The 22,309-nt window shown below is 41.2% G+C and overlaps 1 protein-coding gene across 1 annotated transcript in view; it reads left to right on the top strand.

The window, feature by feature from the left end:
• The window catches only part of GPC3 (glypican 3), a 635,735-nt gene that overhangs the window by 63,583 nt on the left and 549,843 nt on the right, over positions 1–22,309 (top strand). Inside the window, exon 2 of the mRNA XM_040323721.1 lies at positions 1,813–1,974. Within this exon, the coding sequence (XP_040179655.1) occupies positions 1,813–1,974 (162 nt within the window). The remainder of the gene's footprint in view (positions 1–1,812; positions 1,975–22,309) is intronic.

Genomic DNA, 22,309 nt, shown 5'->3' with positions numbered 1-22,309 from the left:
CCCCTCCCTTAAAGGGGGCTTTGAGCAAAGACTCCCTTACATCAGAGTTCCCCCTTACAGTGAAATTCTGCTGGGGGGGGGGGGGGCTCTGTGGACTGATGTAAGGGGGTTCTCTGGACTCTCATGTAGGGGGCACTCTGGAAACCCTGATTAATGGGGATTGCTGGTAACTATGATGTATGTGGGGGCTATGGTTACTGGAGAACCCCTTATATCCGAGTTCCCCTTTACACCAGAGTCTGCAGCATTCCCTCTTACGTCCTGAGTTCTCTGTGTTCTTCCCTTGGATCAGAGCGTGCAGCATTCTTCCCTTGGATCAGAGCGTGCAGCGTTCTTCCCTTGGATCAGAGCGTGCAGCGTTCTTCCCTTGGATCAGAGCGTGCAGCGTTCTTCCCTTGGCTCAGAGCGTGCAGCGTTCTTCCCTTGGATCAGAGCGTGCAGCGTTCTTCCCTTGGATCAGAGCATGCAGCGTTCTCCCTTACAGTGTAAGTGATACTCTACGAGTTTAGATGAAAAAGGGAGCTCTCTGAACTCTGATGTAAGGGGGGGGGGGGACTCTTGTGATTAAATCCATATGAGTAGAAATGTTGTTTAATGACAAAATATATGTATAGTGTATACTACATAAAAAAAATAGCTGTGTGCTGCTAAAGTGTTTGGATTTAGCTTTAAGGATAGGTGGCAACTCTACTTAAAACGGCAGGAAGGGGACCTGCTGCAGAACCATAATAAAAGGCCCAGTGACCGAAATAAAGAGCTCCGAGATCAGTGGGAAGGCCACGGGACCAGAGGCCATTGCAGCAATTTTCTAGCAGGCTCCTCTGACAAAAGTCGATCAAAGATGACCGGCTGACACTCTGTGTACGTCCTGCCACAATAACCACAGGTTATTGCTGGCTGTGCGAATGGTCAAGAATAGCTATGGTCACTGTTGGCCTGTTATTTTGTTGTATGGCTGAGCGGCCGCAGCTCTTCGCACGCACCTGTCATTCCAACCGCAGGAATCTGGATTTTTTTCAGCTGGAATTTTTAAGGTGTAAATGTAGCCTTCACTGATTTTTTTTTTTTTTATTATAAAAAAGTTCTGTGATTAAAAATAATAAATATACATTTATTGAACTTCTGATTTTTGAAAACGTATTCTGCTCTACTAGCACACATGATTTTTATTTATTTTTTTAATGGTTGGATTCCAGTCTAAACGTAACTTTGCATTTTCTTTAGCAGTTTTCAACATGGAAACAGAGTAGGACTCCCATGGTAATGGGAGTGGTGACGGTGTCTTTCCTGACCCACCTATAACCCCCATCCCCAAGTATTTTGCGGCTCTGATGTAGCAGTGTGGTAGTGCTGCAAACCTAAAAATAAATGGATCCAGTGGTAGAAATTAAGAGACTTCTAATGGGCAAAGTGACAGTCTATGCAAAGATCCGTGTTGGATGTATCAATTGATTCTTTAAAATGTAAACTAAAGGAGGTAACAAAGAAAACCACCAATTGTTTGCAAATGCACAGAAGTAATTGAACATCACTGACTTTAAATGTAAAATTTAAAGTTTCAGATTAACACTTACATGTTCTTACAAATTCCTGAGAGGTTGTCAGAGTTTAGAGACTATGCAGACCCATACTCTGCATTCAGAAGAATTCACCTGATGACAACATTGTCACACTAACAGAAACATGGTGACAAAACACAGCTCAGAGGTTGGAATTATTACTGTCTCCAAAACAAAACAAAAATGTATTAATAAAAAAAATTCCCTTCCAGACAGTAATTTTTTTACACCTGTTTTTGTTTATATTTTGCAGGATCAGATCTCCAAGTCTGTGTCACAAAAACATCAAGTTGCTGCTCCAAGAAAATGGAGGACAGATATCAAGTGGCATCCCGTGTAAACATGGAGCAGCTCATCCAGTCTGCTAGTGCCAAGTTAAAGTTCCTAATCATTCAAAATGCGGCAATATTCCAAGGTAAGATGGGATCCAGGAGCATGACACTACCTTTTACGGAATAGCCATAAGCAAGATAAGTACATGTAAAGATAAAAATCTAAATGACCATTCTGACAGGTGCTAAAATTGTCAACGGTGGACTTAGATATTTGGGTGATGCACCTAAAATAGAGAAATGGTCATGTGACTACAACTTTGTGCTAACCTAACAAGTCCAGTAGAGGTTGCAGAACAAAAGCATATTGGTGGGTGGTGTAGGTTTCTTCACATATGTCATTTCAGCTGCCTTTGAAATCCATAATGATCTGTCTGTCAGCAGTTGACCTTTTGATCCTGCTGATTTCTATATCAAGGTTAGTATATGAAATCTTTAATCTTTATACCCTGCCTCATGTTTCCATCCAGATGGATCACATACTGTTCTTCTTGGCCATCACCAACATGTTCTGACAAAGAGTGATGAATATTCACACATTGAACCAGTAGCACATGGTGCGCTTAATGCCAGTTTTGTGTTATCAATTGTGCTGTTGCCAGCAGAGCTATAACTAAAAATCCTGAATGTCCTTAAGAATCTTTTACAGTCATTCGCAAACCTTTGACTGTTTAGCCTGTTCAATGCTGATATTTTAGATGAAATTAGTCAATACATACGGCTGTTTAATTTTATCAGGCTGTGCTTTTGATGTATTACAAGTTTTTTACATCCCATACCATTCCCAGTGGAAGATGCACTTACTGGAAATGCACTGTGCCATATAAGCTTACAAGTATCACACATCTTAGAAATTGAAGTTAAAAGATCAATGATTTGTAGTGCGCAGGATGGAATGTGCGTACACAGCTGATGACTGGCCCCCCTGACCAATGGTTCAGGAACAGTCTGCACCCCAGTGCCTTGCAGTAATATTAGGTAGTGGAGGCAGCCATTCTGATGTTTGAAGTATTTTAAAGAGAACTTAATCACAATGCACATTAGATTTAGATGTACTCAAGATAGAAATGAAACACCTATTAAAAGATGAAATTACAAAGCCAGGTTGTGCTGCAGTGTTCTCCTTCAATCCAGAGGTTTTCACGGCAGTACATTTTTCTGCCACTAGATGTCATCAGTTTGATGGCTAACACAATTCAACCTACTCTGAGCCCAGAACCTTCTCCAATGTGTGAATAGACAGTGAATGAAGAAACAGCACTGTGATGAGCATATCAATGTTTTCTCTGATCAGCATGCTTCTTGTCAGCACATGGATGGGATGGCTTTTGCTTCTTTTTCCTCACACTTCAGCCCTGTTGTACAGTAATTGCAAGAGGCTGATGCTGGGTCAAATATGTCTAATTTCCCTGCTTGTATTTAGAAATCAAACATTTAACAATGTATTAAAGATTACAGAGCTGCATTGATTTCTGTCTAGACTAGAGTTCAGGATTAAATCTAATTGTTTTATATGGACAAAGCCTATTTTAGTCATCTTTTATTTTATAGACTGCTTCTCCATTGTTTTAGAACCTGACAATCTCCTTCTAGTTTTCTACACCTTTATATAGTTTTTGGAGAAGTTCATACGTGAGCAGACTACACAACAAAAAGCATGGTGAGACACCAGGCAATCCAGGCATAAGCTGTGCACCACCAGAACCAGATAGTTTTTTTCTTTCCCCAATTTTATACAAATGGGTTATAGTTGCACGCATGAGGCAAAAATCTTTTTTGTTTTTCTTTATAATAAGGCTGGTTATTGGTAATTTAGGATTATTCCTAGTGTTGGGTCCAGAGACAGCAACTCAGTGGGCACACAGTTGCTGTCTGGCAGTAAAACCAATAAAATGTTGTTCTGAGCACCCATGCCTTAAAGTGGTTGTAAAGTCACATGTATTAATTACCTTGATCCTTGGTTTTACGTCCATGTTTAGTACAGTCTGTGTGTTTTCTTAAATTTATAATGCTAAATACCGTCTTTGCAAGGTGCTGCTGTGCAGTCATGTGTCTTCCTGCTGATTCCCTTCCCAATCTAAGAGAGCACAGTGGGAGGGGCTGATATTCCCTTCTAATGTATGCAAGATGGAAGAGGGAGGACACATGATTGCACAGCAGCACTGTGCAAAGAAGGTATATAAGAAAACGCACACACTGTACTAAACATGGACCTAAAACACAGCGGATCAAAGTAATTAATAGATGTTTATTTGCAGCTGCTCCAGTGCTTGTAGCGAATAGTATTACTCAAGGCAGGAGGGGAGGGGGAGGAGATCGGCTCCCACACAGACTACCAAAAAGACAGGGAGAGAGGGGGGAGATGCAAAGACACTGAGGAGATAGCAGGAGGACGGGACACAAAATCTGACCATGCTATCATGGCTCAGCAGCCATGATGAGCGTGGTCAGTATACACAGCGGAACACAGTAACAGGCAGGATAAACCAGGTATTGTACAACCTGGAAAGGACCAACTGACCCTGCAAAAGCACTATGCTATATATTGGGAGGAAAAAATGATCCGCACTACGGTTGTTGCTTTTTAAAAAATATTTGTTTTTATTGTCAAAGCCACAGTGAACAGACGCAAATTAAAACAGTTGAAGCGTTTCAGCTCAAAAGGTCTTGGTCATAAGACCTTAGTCATGCTGTTTATCATGCCTTATTAGGGGCAGCAGCAGCACTTTTTTTTTTTCTTTTTATATTTTCTTATGGGGTTACAACCACTTTAAGTATTGTCTAACAATTATCAACACCCTACACTTCACCGATTCCTCTCCTTACCATACCTCACCTAATCTTTTCTCAACAAGGGAAGCACATTGGGGTTCAATTCAGTGTAAATGTCACCACAGCGCACCAGTGCGAATAATGTTTTTTGCTGTATGTTGCAATAATGTGTGTTACTGTAGCACAGCTGTGTGAATCCAGCCTTAAGACCCCTTTCACACTGAGGCGCTATGGCGCTAAAAATGGCACCTGCAAAGCACCTTGAAAGAGCGGCTCCATTCACTCCAGTGTGAAAGCCCGAGAGCTTTCACATTGGAGCGGTGCGCTAGCAGGACGGTAAGGTCCTGCTAGGAGCATCTTGTAGGAGCGGTGAATACATCGCTCCTAAAGCGCCCCTGCCTATTGGAATCAATGGGCAGTGCCGCCGAACCGCCACGGCAGCTGCGCTTTGTGGCCGCTTTTAACCCTTTCTCAGCCGCTAGCGGGGGTTAAAAGCACCCAGCTAGTGGCCGAATAGCACTGCGAAAACAATGGTAAAGTACCACTTAAAATAGCGGCGCTTTACTGCCAGCGCCTCCACCACCCCAATGTGAATGAGCTTTAAAGGAAACCTGGTAGTTTTGCCATTGCTGATCTTTGCCTTTTTAAAATTGCCAGTTGCCTGGATGCCATGTCTACACTTTTTTGGTCACTTCTAAAGCAGAGGATTAGCCAATCTTCACTCTAGTTCTAAGGCAAGCCATAGATAAATCCATTTTCTTTCCACCATGGGTTCCACCACAGGTGGAAGGAAAGAAAATCATTTGATTTCCCCCAGGAATCCCTCCCACATCCTTTCCGGCCGGCAGAAAACGATGATTACTGGTAGTTACTATAGCCACTGGCTGTAATTGCATTTAGAAAAATCAGACAGGCTGGTTGTACCCAAGTCAATCGATGTATTGACTTAAGTAAAATCAGCCTGCCCATACATGGATTGAAATTCGTCCGGTCCCTGCTGAACCTGTTGAATTTCGATCTATGGTATGGCTTGCTTAACCTTCTCCCACCTGCGCTCTAGCCCATTGGTCCCTCATACGGAGGGGCACTACTGTTATACAGTGCCACCTACCAGTACCTATCAGTGCAGCGTTATCGGTGCAGCCTCATCAGTGCATAGCAAAAAAGTACATGTTTACCAAATTATATAACAAACTATGAAACTTTTTTTTTTTTAATAATAAAAAAATAATAATCAATAAATGCCACCAAAAGAAAAAGCTCTATTTGTGGCAAAAAAATAACAATTTAATCTGGGTACGGTGTAGCATGACCGTGCAATTGTCATTCAAAGTTGACAGTGTCGGGGCATACATGTTTTCAAAGCAGGGTGGGCAAGAGGGGACTTATTGGCTGTGAAACGAAAGCCATACACTTTGTCATGAAGCCCTCCTACAGTTAAAATAAATAACAATGAAGGTCAAGGAAAATTGCAGGCAATAGATGGTAGCTGGATTTTTTTTTTTTTAATTTCAAATCTTAAGGCTACATTCACACCTGAATGGTTTCAGCTTGTAAAACACCCTAAAAAAAAATTCCCAACAAGCGGAATCCCATTCATATAAATGGCCCCTGTTCACATCTGATCATTTTGTAGCCTAAAGCAAAACTCCTAAAGCTCAAAGTACATAAGCTTCTTTTTGGGCAAATTACAGGCGTTTTTCTGCTTTTTACGTTGGTGACCATTTTGACCTGTGCAAAACGCGGTACAAATCGTGGCAAAAACCTGTGACTTTCTGCCTGAAAACAAAATGCTCAGGTGTGAATGCAGCCTAAGCCCTGGTTGACGTTGGTGCGACTTTGACATGCGCTGTTCCGATTTCAAAAAGTAGTTTCTGTACTACTTTTTGTGATTTCATTGTGGCTGAAATCGGGACTGACAAGCGGGAGTGAAATCGTTCAGCTGAACTCTCATGGCTTAATTCCCGCAGTTCAGTGTTAACCTGGGCTCAAGCCAATTTCACACTTGTGTGACTTGTCCTGCGACTTGGGACTGCAAAGTCGCATGACACGTCCTACCCCATGATTTCCAATGAGTACCATTCATATCTGTGCGACTTCAAGTTGCACCGACTTCAAAGTAGTCCCTGTACCACCTTGGTCCGACTTTAATGCAACTGAGGTCCATAGAGCTCAAGTTTACGCAGGCATTTCCTGAAATTGTGCCAAATTGTGTGATTTTTTAGGTTGCAGCAGTGTGAAGGGGGCCTTGATCTTTTATTGATCTGTGTATATAGTTTTTATGTAATAATGTACTCCGCAAAGTATATTAATCCATTACTAAAAAAAATCTGAAATTCTATTTGGTTGTTCCTTATTCAGTGTTCTAAATCAGTGAAGCATTTAATCTGTCACTCTATTCTTGGGGAAAATATTTTTTGTGTTCTTCTGTATATTCACAAAGCTGTGTATTTTTATATGTCCAAGAAAAGTCTCTATGAAAGCTTCCATCATGCCTAATGGGTACCATGTACATGCTTTATATTAAATTCATATAATTTAAAAACACACATAAACCATTATTATAAACAGGATCTTCATTCCCTATCAGTGCGTGGTGTATCTGCCGTTTTACACACACATACCCTGTGCCCTCTAATTTGATGAGAGCAGACTCCATCCAGATGTTATTTTCCAGTAAATTAAATTTCTTATTGGCAAGTGCTTTTCCTCAGCAAGGTCCAATGGAAATAGGCTGGCATTTGCAAAATTTCACTCAGGCATATCTGCTACAATGTTCGCTTAACAAACTTTATTAGGAACTTAAAGCTTTTTGCCCTCAGGCTCTGTTTCTCATTGCCAAAAAGAGCAGTGCTTCCAAATTTAAATGTCCATAAATTACATTCAGACTGTGTAGTGTGTTGTTGCTGACTTTATAAATAAAATTATGCTTTTGATGTATGTTTGATTTCTGGCAACATAAAATAAGTCCCATAACTGGAAATATTGTAAAAACATATTAAAATGAACCTGTTAGTCTCTATAAAATCTACAAAAATAAAATAAAAAATAAAACCTAAATGGTGTGTGTGTGTGTGTGTGTGTGTGTGTGTATGTATGTATGTATGTGTATGTGTATGTATATATATATATATATATATATATATATATATATATATATATATATATATATATATATATATATATATATATATATATTTTACTTTTGGTCTGTACTGTATGTGTAAATTTAATATAATATAATAAACTATATAGCGGATAGTTGCTACTAGTTACTAACATCCACCATATCGCCCTGCTGCCAGACCTCCACCTATCACCTCAGAGACGATGAACAGTCATTTGCTTTGTTTTGTTTATTTGGGGGATATAACTTTGGTTAGGGAAAGGGTATATGGGATGCTCATAGAACAGATCCTTTTGCCATCGTGGTTACTGAATTGGTTAAATGAATTGAGCTGTTGAAGAACTGATAGGCTCTAATAATCAGTCACTTCCCCTGCAGACCGTTGCTCCTCCTCTGCATCAACTCCCGCAGACTGTTACTCCCAGAACTCCTCTCCTCCTGCACAAACTTCCCTGTGAACCATTAGCCTTTCCGCCTCATCATCTTCACTTTACACCAAGGATTACTGTGAATAGTCCTAGATGCTTGCTGGCTTGCTGAACTGCCAGGGGCCTGCAGTACCCCTTCTTGCGGCCTAGAAGTTTAGCAGCTTGACTTTGTTGGTGGACTACTGATCCCAGCTAGCCCGACTTGCAATTCCTGTGCCACATTGATTTGACACAAAACCCCACAGTCTCTCCTCTAGCCTCGCACCCAGCTCCCCCTGGCATGCCTCTTCCAGATATCCACTGTGCCTCACTGACCGACCTTCTCCTGCCCTGAGTCCATGGTGAAGAACTTAAGCAGACATCTGTTCCAATCACTTCTCCAGCCCCTCTGTTCCAGGACATCTCTTCCATGACAGTGTAAGGAAGAGGCTCCCTCCCAGCTCACAGGTCTCCTGCTGTGATCTAGCACTCTATTCTTTACATCTGGGAATTTACCTGCCTGGCAGCGACTTCACAAAAATCCTCACTTCTAGCACCTACCTATGGTAGAGGGATGGATATATATATAAAAATCTAACATAGGTAGGTGCTAGAAGTGATCTTTATTGTACAGGATGCCAAGGCTGGGCCGTGGACGAGTGCTATAAAGCACAGATATTTGGGTTATGGTCCCTTGGGTGAGGATTTCCGGGAATAGCCTTAATCAGGAAGGACTGACTCGCAGTTCTCTCTGGGTTAATAGAGACGTATTTGGGACCTGGAATTTTAGCCACCAATTAACGAAACTGTATCTGCCTTTTTACTTTGTGCTCTCTCTCTCTCTCTCTCTCTCTCTCTCTCTCTCTCTCTCTCTCTCTCACGCGCTCTCTCTTTTTTATATATATATATATATATATTTGTAAAATGGCTTCCAAATTTATAATTTTGATCACAAATTTGCAGTACTTTTAATTTGAAGTACTTGCTTGGGTGTTTTTGTTCCTAATTGCCTAAAGAGTTATTTATCACAACTTTCAGGGATAACTTTATTTTTTTCAACCACTTTAACTGCTCAACCTCCTCAGCCCTGGAACGTTTTACCCCCTTAATGACCAGGCAATTTTTTGCGATACGCCACTTTGTCACTTTAGCTGTACCCAATGCATGAATCTATGTATTTCTATGTATTTCAGTGGCTGTGCGAGAGCCAAAGGGGGCGGTGCTCCAGCACCCTCTATGGACGAACCGCCACTGTCTGGTCTTCTGGTCCTCTGCGCCAGAATGATAAATGTGGGAAACTGAATATGATGCCTTGTGACTTCACAGCTGGCTTCCCGCTGCACTTTGTGAATGGTCCCAGAGCCTTCTAGGACATGTGGCATGTCCCAACAGAGCCTTCTAGGACATGTGGCATGTCCCAAATTACAGGTGGGGGAATCAAAATTCTGGGAGGGGAAGTGGTTTAACCTTAAACGGCATAGGATTTCTTTTACTGTCAGAGCGGTTAGGATGTTGAACTCCCTTTCACAATCACTGATGTCAGTGGGAAATGTCAATGATTTAAAACATTTCGATAAATATCTTAGTAATATACAGGAATGTAGGACCTAATATTGATGCGCACGCACACACACACCCACACAGGTTGAGCTGGATGGACGGCTGTCTTTTATTCAACCTTACCTCTCTATCCCCCCCCCCCCCTGCTACAGCAGAATAAAGTGAAGATTCTGGAGTGGCCATCTAAATCTCCTGACCTCAGTATCATTGAACCACTCTGGGGAGATCTCAAATGTGCAATTTATGTAAGACAGCCCAAGAATTTACAGGAACTGGAGGCTTTTTGCCAAGAGGAATGGGCAGCTTTACCACCTGAGAAGATAAAGAGCCTCGTCCACAAAAACCACAAAAGACTTCAAGCTGTCATTGATGATAAAGGGGGCAATACACGATATTAAAGGGGAGTTCCACCCACAATTTCACTTTTTAAATATAAATACCCCTGTAATACACAAGCTTAATGTATTCTAGTAAAGTTAGTCTGTAAACTAAGGTCCGTTTTGTTAGGTTGTTACAGCATTTAGATAGTTTATAATCTAGAAATAGACCGTGGCCATCTTAAGTGTGGGCATCATGAAGCCAGACTTCCTGGATTTCAGCTTTGCATATCTCGCACATGCTCAGTGCACAAGCAATGGTAAAAGAAATAGGTTTCAGTCAGGTTTGCAAGGACTACTGGGAAACATGATGCCTATCCCAGAAACCCTTGCAAATAGCCAAGGCTAATAAGGAGGAGGAAGTAATGAAGGACTACAAAATAAAGGTATTTACAAGCAACAAATTAAATAAAAATTGTCCATTCTGAACACTATGAGATTAGAGCATGCAGCACAGACAAACAAAAAAAAATGGGTGGAACTCCACTTTAAGAACTGGGGTATGTAAACTTTTAATCGGGGTCATTTGGGTAGTTTCTGTGGTCATTATGATTTAAAAATGGTAAACACAGTTGATGGATAATAAATGGCTTCAGCCAAACACTAATCATGAGTGAAAAAAGTTTTTGTATTCTCAGAATAAATGCCCAAGAAATCATAAATTGTGCCAGGGTATGTAAACTTATGAACACAACTGTATGTGTGTGTGTGTGTGTGTGTGTGTGTGTGTATATCTATATCAATCTAATATAGATCTATATCTATATATAGAGAGAGATGTCTCCTTTCTTTTTTTTTTTTTTGTAGTGAGCTGTATTAAACAAAAAAATTATATCTTGCTGATTACATTTAATGGGTGCATTTATTTTTCTTCCCCCCCCCTTTATTTTCACCTGGTGATCCGGCCAGTAGCACACTTCCTATATTACGGTAGTATGTCTCCACTCCAGTGGAGGAACAACAGAGGATACCTTACGACAGCAGCATTGTCTATCTGGATAGAGTAGTATTATATGCAATAGCAAATTTAGATAGATTTGACTAATGGATTAAAGCCAAACTCCAGCTAACACGTTAAAAAGTTACAGCAAACATTTTTTTTTTTTTTTTTTTTAGGATAATATTTTTACATGCAGTAAATAAAAGCTGGCCATTGTAACTACCCCTGTCAGAGTTTAAATGGTTTGTCTCAACCCTCTAATATTTTTGCTGGACCACTTGGTCTGTTCAAGGTAGAAAATAACCGGATCAACCAGTAGAAAAATAATCAAATATGTTCGGTTTAGTTGCCTGTAACTTAAAGAATGAATTGCCTCTTGCAACAAAATTACACAGAACTGTTGCTTTCCTCCTTTTCTAGTGGTCCCCCCCATCATTACAAGTACCTCCTTCCTTCTGGTGCCTCCTATAGAAAAGAGAAGTAAAGAGGTACCCATACATGCATGCTCTCACCAGGCCTTGTGCTGAGCTGTGTGCGTCCATAGAAACACGCAGTGGCAGCAATCTATAGCCATAGGCATGCACTAAAGACAGCAGGAGTTAATTGCTAAGCTGCCCTCAGTGTTTCCTGTAAAGCAGAAATTGAAGGGAGTGACACGAGCCGGAGACGGAGCTGGAGCAGCGATATGAAGCCAGGTACGTTTTTAGGGATTGGATCAGACTGATGCTGCATCCAACTAAGGCCCCTTTCACACTGGGGCGGTTGGCACGTCGGCCTAACCATCAATTTTGCTGCGCTATTTGGCCGCTAGCGGGGCACTTTTAACCCCTGCTAGCAGCTGAATAAGCGTTAAAACCACCCGCAACGCGCCGCTGCAGCAGCGCTTTGCTGGCTTTATAGCCGCAGTGCCCATTCATTTCAATGGGCAGGAGCGGTATACACACCGCTCCAAAGATGCTGCTAGCAAAACTTTTTTTTTTTACCGTCCGGCTAGTGCACCGCTCCAGTTTAAAAGCCCTTGGGGGCTTTCACATTGGAGAGACAGCAGCGGCTCTTTCAGGGTACTTTGCAGGCACTATTTTTAGCGTTCTAGCGTCTGCAAAGCACCTCAGTGTGAAAGGGGTCTAAGTGAGTATGCCTGTTTTGTTATTTAGAAATCTCACTTTTCTCTTTTAAATTAATAATTTTAACTCTTCCTAATAGATTTTGGAAACTCTAGGACACACAGTAATGCATATAAATTTGTTACACTACACTGGGTGTATAGATTTTACAGGACTGTGAAGTACAGCAGAATATTAATCTGCACGGAGAAACTCAGAACATGGCTATCACATTACCAGTTTTGTTAATTAGCCCCATGCATTAATCACACAGCTGCAGATGCAAAAGAGCAACTGTTTGGAATCTAAAGTGACTGTGACACAGCTGCAAAAGTGACCACAGAGAATAATCCAAATCAGAACAAGTTCAGTTCATCATTAAGATTGCTAGTATGAATGTCCTCTCCAAATCAATATTTTTTCCTTTAGAATGCGCTAAAAGCAAAGAGGTAAAGCCATTCTGCTTCAGGAGTGAAGGTTAGAGGCGGGCACATGCTATGTGCCTTACTATTTAGGGTGAGCAGTAATAACGGATTACCATGAATGATCCCAATTATCCTGTGGGTTGGATTTTATTTTTTTTGCCTGATACCCTTAGTTATCTCTGCTGATAAAACAGAGGTGATTATATGTATTCCACATGTTAAGTACTGTACATAGAAACATTTCTTAGGATCTCATTTGTTTCCAAACTATTCGGTCCCTCCATATTTGACAACTTTTAGTAGTAAAGATTAACAAAAACGAATAGTTTCAAAAAGACACGTCGGGTATGATTCCGTTTGCACTTGAAGTTGGAGCAGGCAGCAGAGGTTAGTTATTTTTTTTTTTTTTCCACCTTTAAGCTGCAAAGACGGTCAGGGTTGCATTCATGCTGTGGTTATGATACTTTGCTGTACGGCAGCTATTCCATTTTGTAATTATATGTATCATTGACAACCCCCCCACACACACACACCCCTAGTGTCACAGGGATAGGAAGTGTGTACAAATCTTCCTAATGTGATCAACCAAACAAGTCCCTTCAATATATTTGACTGGAGTTGGGCTTTAAAGAGGAAGTAAAGCCTGATGAGTTTTACTTCCTCTTTATTTCACTGCAAAGGTAAAGCAATAGGTGTAACTTACCTGAAACCAAAGCCTGCGATGTCACCGCTGTCCCCATTAGCAGAGAACATCCATCTTCACCCCTCTTCCTTCTGGGGCCGCGAACTCCGGCTCTGTGACTGGCCGGTGACGTCACTCCCACGTACATGCACGTGGGAGCCGCCAGTCACAGCATGACCCCTTTAGAAACATTGCAATCTGCTCTTTCTAAAGTGCGCATGCGCCGTAGACATTGGCGCACGACTTTCTTGTAAATATCTCCTAAACCGTGGAGGTATTGGAGATATTTCCAGCACCTAGAGGTAAGCCTTAATATAGGCTTACCTGTAGGTAAAAGTGGTTGTACAACCACTTTAGGATCCTGATGATTATTATTCAATTGGGATTACAGTAGCAGCATGGTAGGTTGTCGAGCTGCACGATTCTGGCCAAAATGAGAATCAGGATTTTTTGTGCTTAGAATAAAGATTGTCATTCTCTCAAGATTCTCTCGGTGTGAAATCTTTCACATTATACAAAAAAAATTGGGCTAACTTTACTGGTACTGTAAAAACAAAAATACATATAAGGAAGAGAAAGATTCTCCTCCAAATATAGGGATTTTTTGGGTGAGGTGCTGTTCGTAATATTTAAGGTAAACGCACAAAACACAATGGTTTTAGAAAAATATCAAAAAGTTTTAATTTTCATATAAAAGTATCCATATAAAAGAAATTACAAAATATGACCATAATACATAATAATTATCTAGTAGGTTGGCATTTAGTTCTGTCCTTGCAACATTGAAGTCCTGGCCTCTGTTTCCACCAGAGAATTTTTTTTTGTTCTCTCGGTGTGAATTTCCTCACAGACCAAAGCCATACTGAGATGAAGTGTGAGTATGATTGACAGATTGGTTTGTAAGTGCCTTTAGGGTAAGGAACTCATGTGATGGGTTCACTACGATTTAGTGGAGTAAATTGAAGCTTTACCAAATGACAGCAAATGCAGCTGTGTTAATAACTACACTATTCTTCTAAATATTTATTGCTTATACAGTAGGTCTATCTAATACAGGGTCCTTTTCTAACCATTATGTTGCCCTAGATTAAAAACTGACTGTTGGGGCTAAAAACGCATCCAGCAGACGCATGTTATGGTGCATTGTACGCATTCACTGTGATGTGCTGTTACAACATATCGCAGCACTCCATTTTTGTTTTTATTTTTTCAACACTTCATTTAACCCTCTGCACAGCAGTGTAGTGTATACATTTGACACATGTTGTATTGCATTTTTGGGTGTTAAGCTGCATAAAACTGCAGCATGCCTATTTTTCTCACTACACACCAACACACTCATTTTGGAAGAACGCGGTACATGCTGCGTACTTGCCTTTTAGCCTGTTTTGATTCGCTCAGCTCAAGGATTCTAAACAAACCCTTAATCTAGGTTCACATATGTGCAGATCAGGAACACATGCGTAAGCGTGTGCATTCCCAACTCGCAGGCAAAACAAGTTGGTCTTTAGCAAACACACAGAGGTGCCATTCATTTTTAATGCTACCCCCTAAGCATCAGAAACCATGGAGCGTTTTAATGTGCAGTTCTGTTCAGCTGCATTTTTTTTAAAAGGGCCTGGGACTGTGTTTCTTGCAGGTACAGCAGACTATTCAAATTAATGAGCTGCTGTGCCTGCTCAAAGGAGCACACATGACCTACTGCTGCTCTCAGTCAAGGGGGGGGGGGAGCACTATTAAAAGTATATTTTTTTCCTTAATGCAGAGAATGTATTGGGGTCAAATACTTTTGAGCTTTACAACCACTTTAAGATATACAGGGAGACTATATAGCTTTAGAACTCTGTTTTGAGAGCCTTCAATTCAGTGTTTCAACTAAACGTAGAATTTAATTGTCCTTCACAGACATTTGTTTGATCTTTGGCCTTCTTGATAATTTACACTTCAAGTGTAAAGCAACAGTTTGATTGGGATTTACCTAACATCCGTTTAAAGAGACACTTTGTTGCGTTAGGCTCACCCAGGAGTGAATTTTTCATTATTATTTTAGTTATAGGTTCCAACATTGAGAAGTCCCTGTCATTATTTTACCACCTTTCCTGTCCACTTGGATCCTTTGTGTGATCCAGGGGCTGCTGTCATCAAATCCAAGATGGAGGAGCCAAGCAGCAGTCTCAGCATGTTTGGATTTCTACGTAAGGGAGGCTTTTACAGATGAACATAAAATGTGTCATGCACATATAAGCTTTTGGGAAGATTTTTGTTGAAATTGTCCAATGACAGGATTTCTTTAATACAAAACAAAAATATGTATGGCTCAAGTGGGACATCCTGTAATGGTCACGGCAAATCTGGGAACTCAAGCAAAGGAATCTCACTGATTGAGTCTCTAAGACCTTGGTGACCTACACACGACTCAGCAACAGGCATGTGCTTTGTATTTCAGCACCCAACACTGAAAATAGGACTTTAATGTGGGTGCAGTTCTCTTTGCCCATAGTACAAACAAACTCCCAATGTGGGGTAAGAGGGCAGTGTGGGAGCGTGTAATGGGTATGTTATCAGCAATGGGAGGGGGTTATCTTTCGTTGCCATGACCACCAATGCTCAATGGCAGTGGGTGGGGGGTTGAGAAAAGTTAACTTTCACTGCCATGACTTTGAATGGGGGTTAAGTTTAACTGCCAGTGACCATCAGTACAGGGGGATAAATTCGACAACCAGTAACCAACAATGCAGGGGGTTGAAGCGGGGTTAAATCTCACAGCCACTGACCACAAATGTTGGAGGTTTTGGATTTTACTGCCACTGACCACCAATGAAAGGGACTGACCACAAATGTTGGAGGTTTTGGATTTTACTGCCACTGACCACCAATGAAAGGGAGCGGGGGAGTTGAACTTCACTTAGGCATTCACAGCCTTTGCCATAACACTCAGAATTGAGCTTGGGTGCATCCGGTTTCCACTGATCATTCTTAAGATGTTTCTACAACTTGAGTCCACCTGTGATAAATTCAGTTGATTAGACATGATTTAGATATAGACAGGCACACACCTGTCTATATAAGGTCCCAGAGTTAACCGTGCATGTCTGAGCACAAACCAAGCCATGAAGTCCAAGGAATTGTCTGTAGACCTCCAAGATAGGATTGTATGGAGGCACAGATCTGAGGAAGTGTACAGAAACCTTTCTGCAACATTGAAGGCCCCAAAGAGAACAGTGGCCTCCCTCCTCCGTAAATGGAAGAAGTTTGGAACCACCAGGACTCTTCCTAGTGCGGGCCGCCTGGCCAAACTGAGCGATCGGTTGAGAAGGGCCTTAGTCAGGGAGGTGACCAAGAACCTGATGGTCACTCTGACAGAGCTCCAGCACTCCACCAATCAGTCCTGTATGGTAGAGTGGCCAGACAGAGACCACTGCTCAGTAAAAGGCACATGACTGCCAGCCTGGAGTTTGCCAAAAGGCACCTGAAGGACTCTAAGATAATGAGAAACAAAATTCTCTGGTCTGATGAAATAAAGATTGAACTCTTTTGGTCTGCATGAATAGCGTCATGTCTGGTGGAAACCAGGCACCGCTCATCACCTGGCCAATACCATCCCTACAGTGAAGCATGTTGGTGGCAACATCATGCTGTGGGGATGTTTCTTAGGCAGGAACTGGGAGACAAGTCAGGATCAAGGGAAAGATGAATGCAGCAATGTACAGAGACAACCTTAATGAAAATTTGCTCCAGAGTGCTCTGGACTGGGGCGAAGGTTCATCTTCCAACAGGACAATGACTCTAAGCACACAGCCAAGATAATAAAGGAGTGGCTAAAGAACAGCTCTGTGAATGTCCTTGATTGGCCCAACCAGAGCCCAGACTTGAGCCTGATTAAACATCTCTGGAGAGATCTGAAAATGTCTGTGCACTGATGCTCCCCATCCAACCTGATGGAGCTTGAATGGTCCTGCAAAGAAGAATGGGAGAAACTTCCCAAAAATAGGTGTGCCAAGCTTGTAGCTTAATACTCAAAAAGACTTGAGGTTGTAATTGGTGCCAAAGGCGCTTCAACAAAGTATTGAGCAAAGGCTGTGAATACTTATGTACATGTAATTTTTTTAAATTTTCCCTTTTTGATAAATTTGTAAAGATTTCAAATAAACTTCTTTCACGTTGTCATTATGGGGTACTGTTTGTAGAATTTTTTATGTAAAATAATGAATTTAATCCATTTTGGAATAAGGCTGTAACATAACAAAATGTGGAAAAAGTGAAGCACTGTGAATACTTTCCGGATGCACTGTATTTCTAGTAGCTGCGCTGAAATAGTACAATGCTGCATGCTCTAACAGCCCAATTCACAAGGCCTACTGGAACAGCAAGGATGAGTGACTGTAGTAAAAACTCACATTCAAAACGTATCCAAACTGCTCCAATTCGCAATGCATTACAAAATTGCATTGAAAATCGAATCCTTGTTCGTTGGCTGATGCCATGCAAGTTATCGTTGGTGCTTTGCCCTTTAGAAGGATATGTATTTTTTTTATATTGGTAATGAAAGTAAAATTTTGCTGCATAAACTATTTTACTTTGAAATTGGTGTGCTAAACTCCCTGACAGGTCATACTGTAATTGATGCCGTTACTGTATTTATGCTGAGCGTTTCACAATGGAGACTATAAATTGCTTAACAGAATTTGCATTAGTGTTAAAAAGATATCTCACTGTCTAACAGGCTCGTAGTGACCCGGCTGCTTGTAGCGTTTGAAAGCTCAGTATTGACATCTTAATTGAGTTGACAAACTTAACGTTGCCTGAATGACATGCATATTCAGCATTGTTCGATCATATTATTTTTCGTCTCTGTAGTTGATTATAATAAAAGGTTCTTGCCCTTGGCATTTTCGCCCCGGGTGGCTCCAGCAAGGATCTGTGCTTGCAGAAAATCTATTACTTGGTTTCTAATGTTATAGTACCATTTTTGCACTCTTTATTATTTTTATCTCTTGTATGATTGTTCGCTTTAGTGATCGGGCTAGAAAATGGGGAAATACCATTAGGTTGTGAGTACGTTTTTTTTTTGCTTAAAATGTTCCTCGCCTCATATTTCAATGCTTGCTACAGCTCTTTAGGAATTATGGACAGACTCAGAACAAGTACATCTTAACATCATGTATCACTTGCTTCTTTTGGGTCCGTGATAAATTGACCTTTTTAAAAACAATCTTCTTCCCGCTGTAATGCCGGGTGCGCGGCTCGCACCGATTTTTATATAGGTCTCTTATGGCGTCACAGTCCCATCATGCTCCGGGACCCACGTGGACCACCCCCCGCCCGCAGACCCCGACAACCAACGATCAGGGTTGTCTGGAAGAGGCCCTGTCCTTATCAACATGGGAACAGGGTACTTTGGGGTGGGGGGCCACAGGGCGCCCCCTGCCCCAGAGCACCCAACCCCCCCATGTTGAGAGCATGCGGCCTTGTACAGCTCAGGAGGGGGGGGGGGCGCTCGCTCGTCCCCACTCCTTTCCTGACTGGCCGGGCGGCGTGCTTGGATATGGGTCTGGAATGGATTGTGGGGGGATCCCCACGCTGTTTTTTCGACACAAAGATAAAATTAGGGAAGGTAAAGTAAGTTTTTTTTTTTTTTTTTTTTTTTTTTACGTTTATAAGCCTTGTGCATCACATAGTAACTGTATTCAATACTTGATTAGATTTGGTACTTCATTTATATTTTTTTAAAGTAGAACTATAGGCAAAACTTTTCATTTTCAATAGAGTAAGGGGGGGGGGGTTATAACCCCTGTCGGTTCATTTTTTGCCCTCTGTACCCCATTGAGGAGATTTACCTTCACTTCCTGTTTATAACCAAAACAGGAAGTGAGAAGAAATCCTTGCAAGTTAAGGGAATTCCATTTGGGACCCCCAGGCCACCAGAACTAGTGTCCACATTGGTAGATTTCCCCTCTATTACTTTTCTAGGGACAACCCAAAATGCAGGATTTATTTCAAATTTTCAATGCTAATGGTAAACAGGACAAATAGAGAGGGTGAAACGGGGCACAGACCGCAATAAAAACGGACAAACATTCTAATCCCTCTCCATTCTGGCCAAAACTAAAGAAAAAGTTTTGCTTTTAGTTATACTTTAAGATTCTGAAATGATTGGAGTATGACTGACTGGTAGTGTGGCATGTTTTTGTGGGAAAACATTAAGTATTGTCTCTTTGCCATCTCTGAAAGCTGGTAGGTATGTAAATATAGTAGACGAGGAACAGAACATTCCCATAAACCATCAGACAATTCAACCTTGGAGCAGAGTGGTTAGAAAATATGTAAACTATAAATCCTTTACCTGCATGTATTGGTACGAAACTGCTTACACAGCTTTAAATACGTATTCATCGCCTCTGAGTTTTTCTCAAACATTTTTTAGTGCTACAGGGTTCAGTTAAAACCGATTTTAATTATGGATGGTTTATCAACGTTCTTCACAAAATGGCATCAAAGTAGAAAAAGTATGTTGTTTATTAAATTAATTTGGTAATAAATATGTAAACCCAGTTTTCCTAAAATGTTTTATGAAACCTCTAGACAAGTTCTGGTGCAACCATTTGCTTTCAGATGTTTCGTACTTGGTTAAATTAAGTCCACCTAGGTGTAAATAAAATGTAACAAGAATGGGAAATAACCCCTTGTTTATGCAGAGCCTGTTGGAGAACCTAACTATGCATCATGGAGATCAAGAAGCTATCCAGACAAGTCTGAAATAAAATTCTAGAGATGTACCAGTCAGGGCTAAAAAAGTTACATAAAAAAAAAAAAATCATTTAAATAATCCCCTGTAGTACTTGGAAAGAGATTATTTAGCACAACTACACCTCTGCTTAGAAAAGGCCATTAAAAAAATATTATTGCATGGCTAAGGATGGAAATGGAGGCCAGTGGTAACTGTGAAAGAGCTGCAGAGACCCACAACCAGAGGAACCACAAATAACAAGACTATTTCTATATTGTCACAAACTGAGCTCTATGGAACAGTGGCAAGTTAAATAAGAATGCTAAAAAAATATCGAGGCTTTTAGCAAACTCCAGACATGAGGAAAAAAGTGATACTGTTTGCTATTGATCCTGATCTTTTGCATGGTACCCTGCTGCTGTGCTCCCCCTTGTTTTTGATCCCAGTTATGGTTTCCCCTGCTTTTCTGTGTTCCACATTTTATACATATTGTATATAGTTAGTTGCTAGTTAAAAGCGAAGTAAAGAAATTAATTTTTCATGTTCATACTTACCTTGGTGGATTCTGCATCTGTCCCCAGCGCCTCTGCACTGAGAGCCGAACGATTGAGCGCTGTTCATCGCTCGGTTTTCAGAGCTCCCTGAGCATAGAGCTGTGGACTGTCAGCCGCAGCTCTCTGCTCTTCTCCCTCCTCGCTCATTGGAGTGCTGAACTGTGTAGGGGGCGGAGCGGCCGTCTCAGCAGCTCACTGAGAGGCTAAGAGGGGTGTCAGTCCAGGCACCTGGCAGATCCAGACTCTGTGGTCGGAATGATATTGGTGGCCTCAGCAGGGAGTGGACTTCAGTCCACTCTCTGCTGAAAGCAGGTCACAGCGGGGCAAATGAATTGCCCTGCTGTGACCCATAGAAGTACAGCCAAACAACCTTTTGGCTATACTTCTCCTTTTAAGCTTTCGGTTTGTTAGGTTCTCAAGTTGGGTATTCTGTCACTGTTTTTGGTTCACTTTTCTTTGCTTGCTGGTGTTTGGATTGATTTTGGTTTATTTTGTAAAAAAATCTTGCTTTAAATATGTATAGTCTGGTCTTAGTCTCCTGTGTAGCCACACATATCTAGCCATCCCTGCTGCCGATTCCTGACAAAAAGGTTCTCTGAACTTTTTAGACCAAAACTGAACTTTTTGCTTTTATGTAAAATGCTGTATGTGGTGGAAAGAATACACCACTTATAATTCTGAGCACTCCTTCCTCAGTGTGGTAAGCATGTGGTGGTAGATTTCCGGAATGCTTTTCATCAGCAGTGATTTGGCAGAACTAAGGGAAGTTTAAAGGATAAGTTCACCTTTTGTAAAAACAACTATAAATAAATGCACACCTTTTTTGCAGGTAAAACAATTTGCATTTTTAATTGTTATTTTTTATTTTGAGCCTTCAAAGCATTGTACCTGCAATCGGCAGATCAGGTGTGCAATGCAAGGTTCTTGCAGACAGTTACTGGAAGTTACAAGCTGACAGGAATATTCCATGAACTACCTAGAGCATGCAACAGAGCCCTGGTAGTTCATTAACTACAAGCCAACAGCCGCAAAGGCTGTTGTTACGTGTAGTTTTCACATTCACAGAGCTCTGTGAATAAATGATGTGTCTTGCTGTCAAAGCGGGGTATGGGCGGGTGCTGGGGCTGCTGCATCTGTTGCATGTTACACTGAAAATGGATGTAATGTAATTTTATCCTTTAAGCCACAATCTGAGCAATTCCAGAGAAAATATTGTATGTCTGCAAGATAATTTTCAAACGGGGCAATGGCCCTAAACACACAGCCAGAGCTAAAATGGAATAGTTTAAAACCAGGAAACTGAGCATCTCAGGATGACCAAGTGACCTGAACTTAATCCAGTTAAGATTTTGTAGCAAGACTTAAAAATGTATGTTATTGAAAATTCTCTGTGACGGTATTAGAATGATATCCCCGTCAAAGTCTTCCCTTCTTCCCATAAAAGCAAATCACCCCAATATTCCATGAGGAGGGATATTCCTGGAATCGCCCAATAAGCCACACATGAGTCCAGACTTACTGCTAGAACAAGACAATTTTAATGAATCAACTCTCAGCTTATATGTGGTTACAATTTGTCAGGAACAATGAAATCTCCGCCCCCCCTCACACAGTGGGGGTTCCCATACAGATTATAGGAGACACCTCTGAGACGACCATGCAGACACATTTCTTTAGATAATGACATCAGTGGAGGTAATTACTACAATGAAGCAATCAGAATAATTAACATACCACTTATCTA

This window comes from Rana temporaria, chromosome 9 (genome assembly GCF_905171775.1).
Source record: "Rana temporaria chromosome 9, aRanTem1.1, whole genome shotgun sequence".
NCBI lineage: Eukaryota > Metazoa > Chordata > Amphibia > Anura > Ranidae > Rana > Rana temporaria.
Note: the sequence above shows the minus strand (reverse complement) of the source record. Positions and strands in the feature narration are given on the sequence as shown.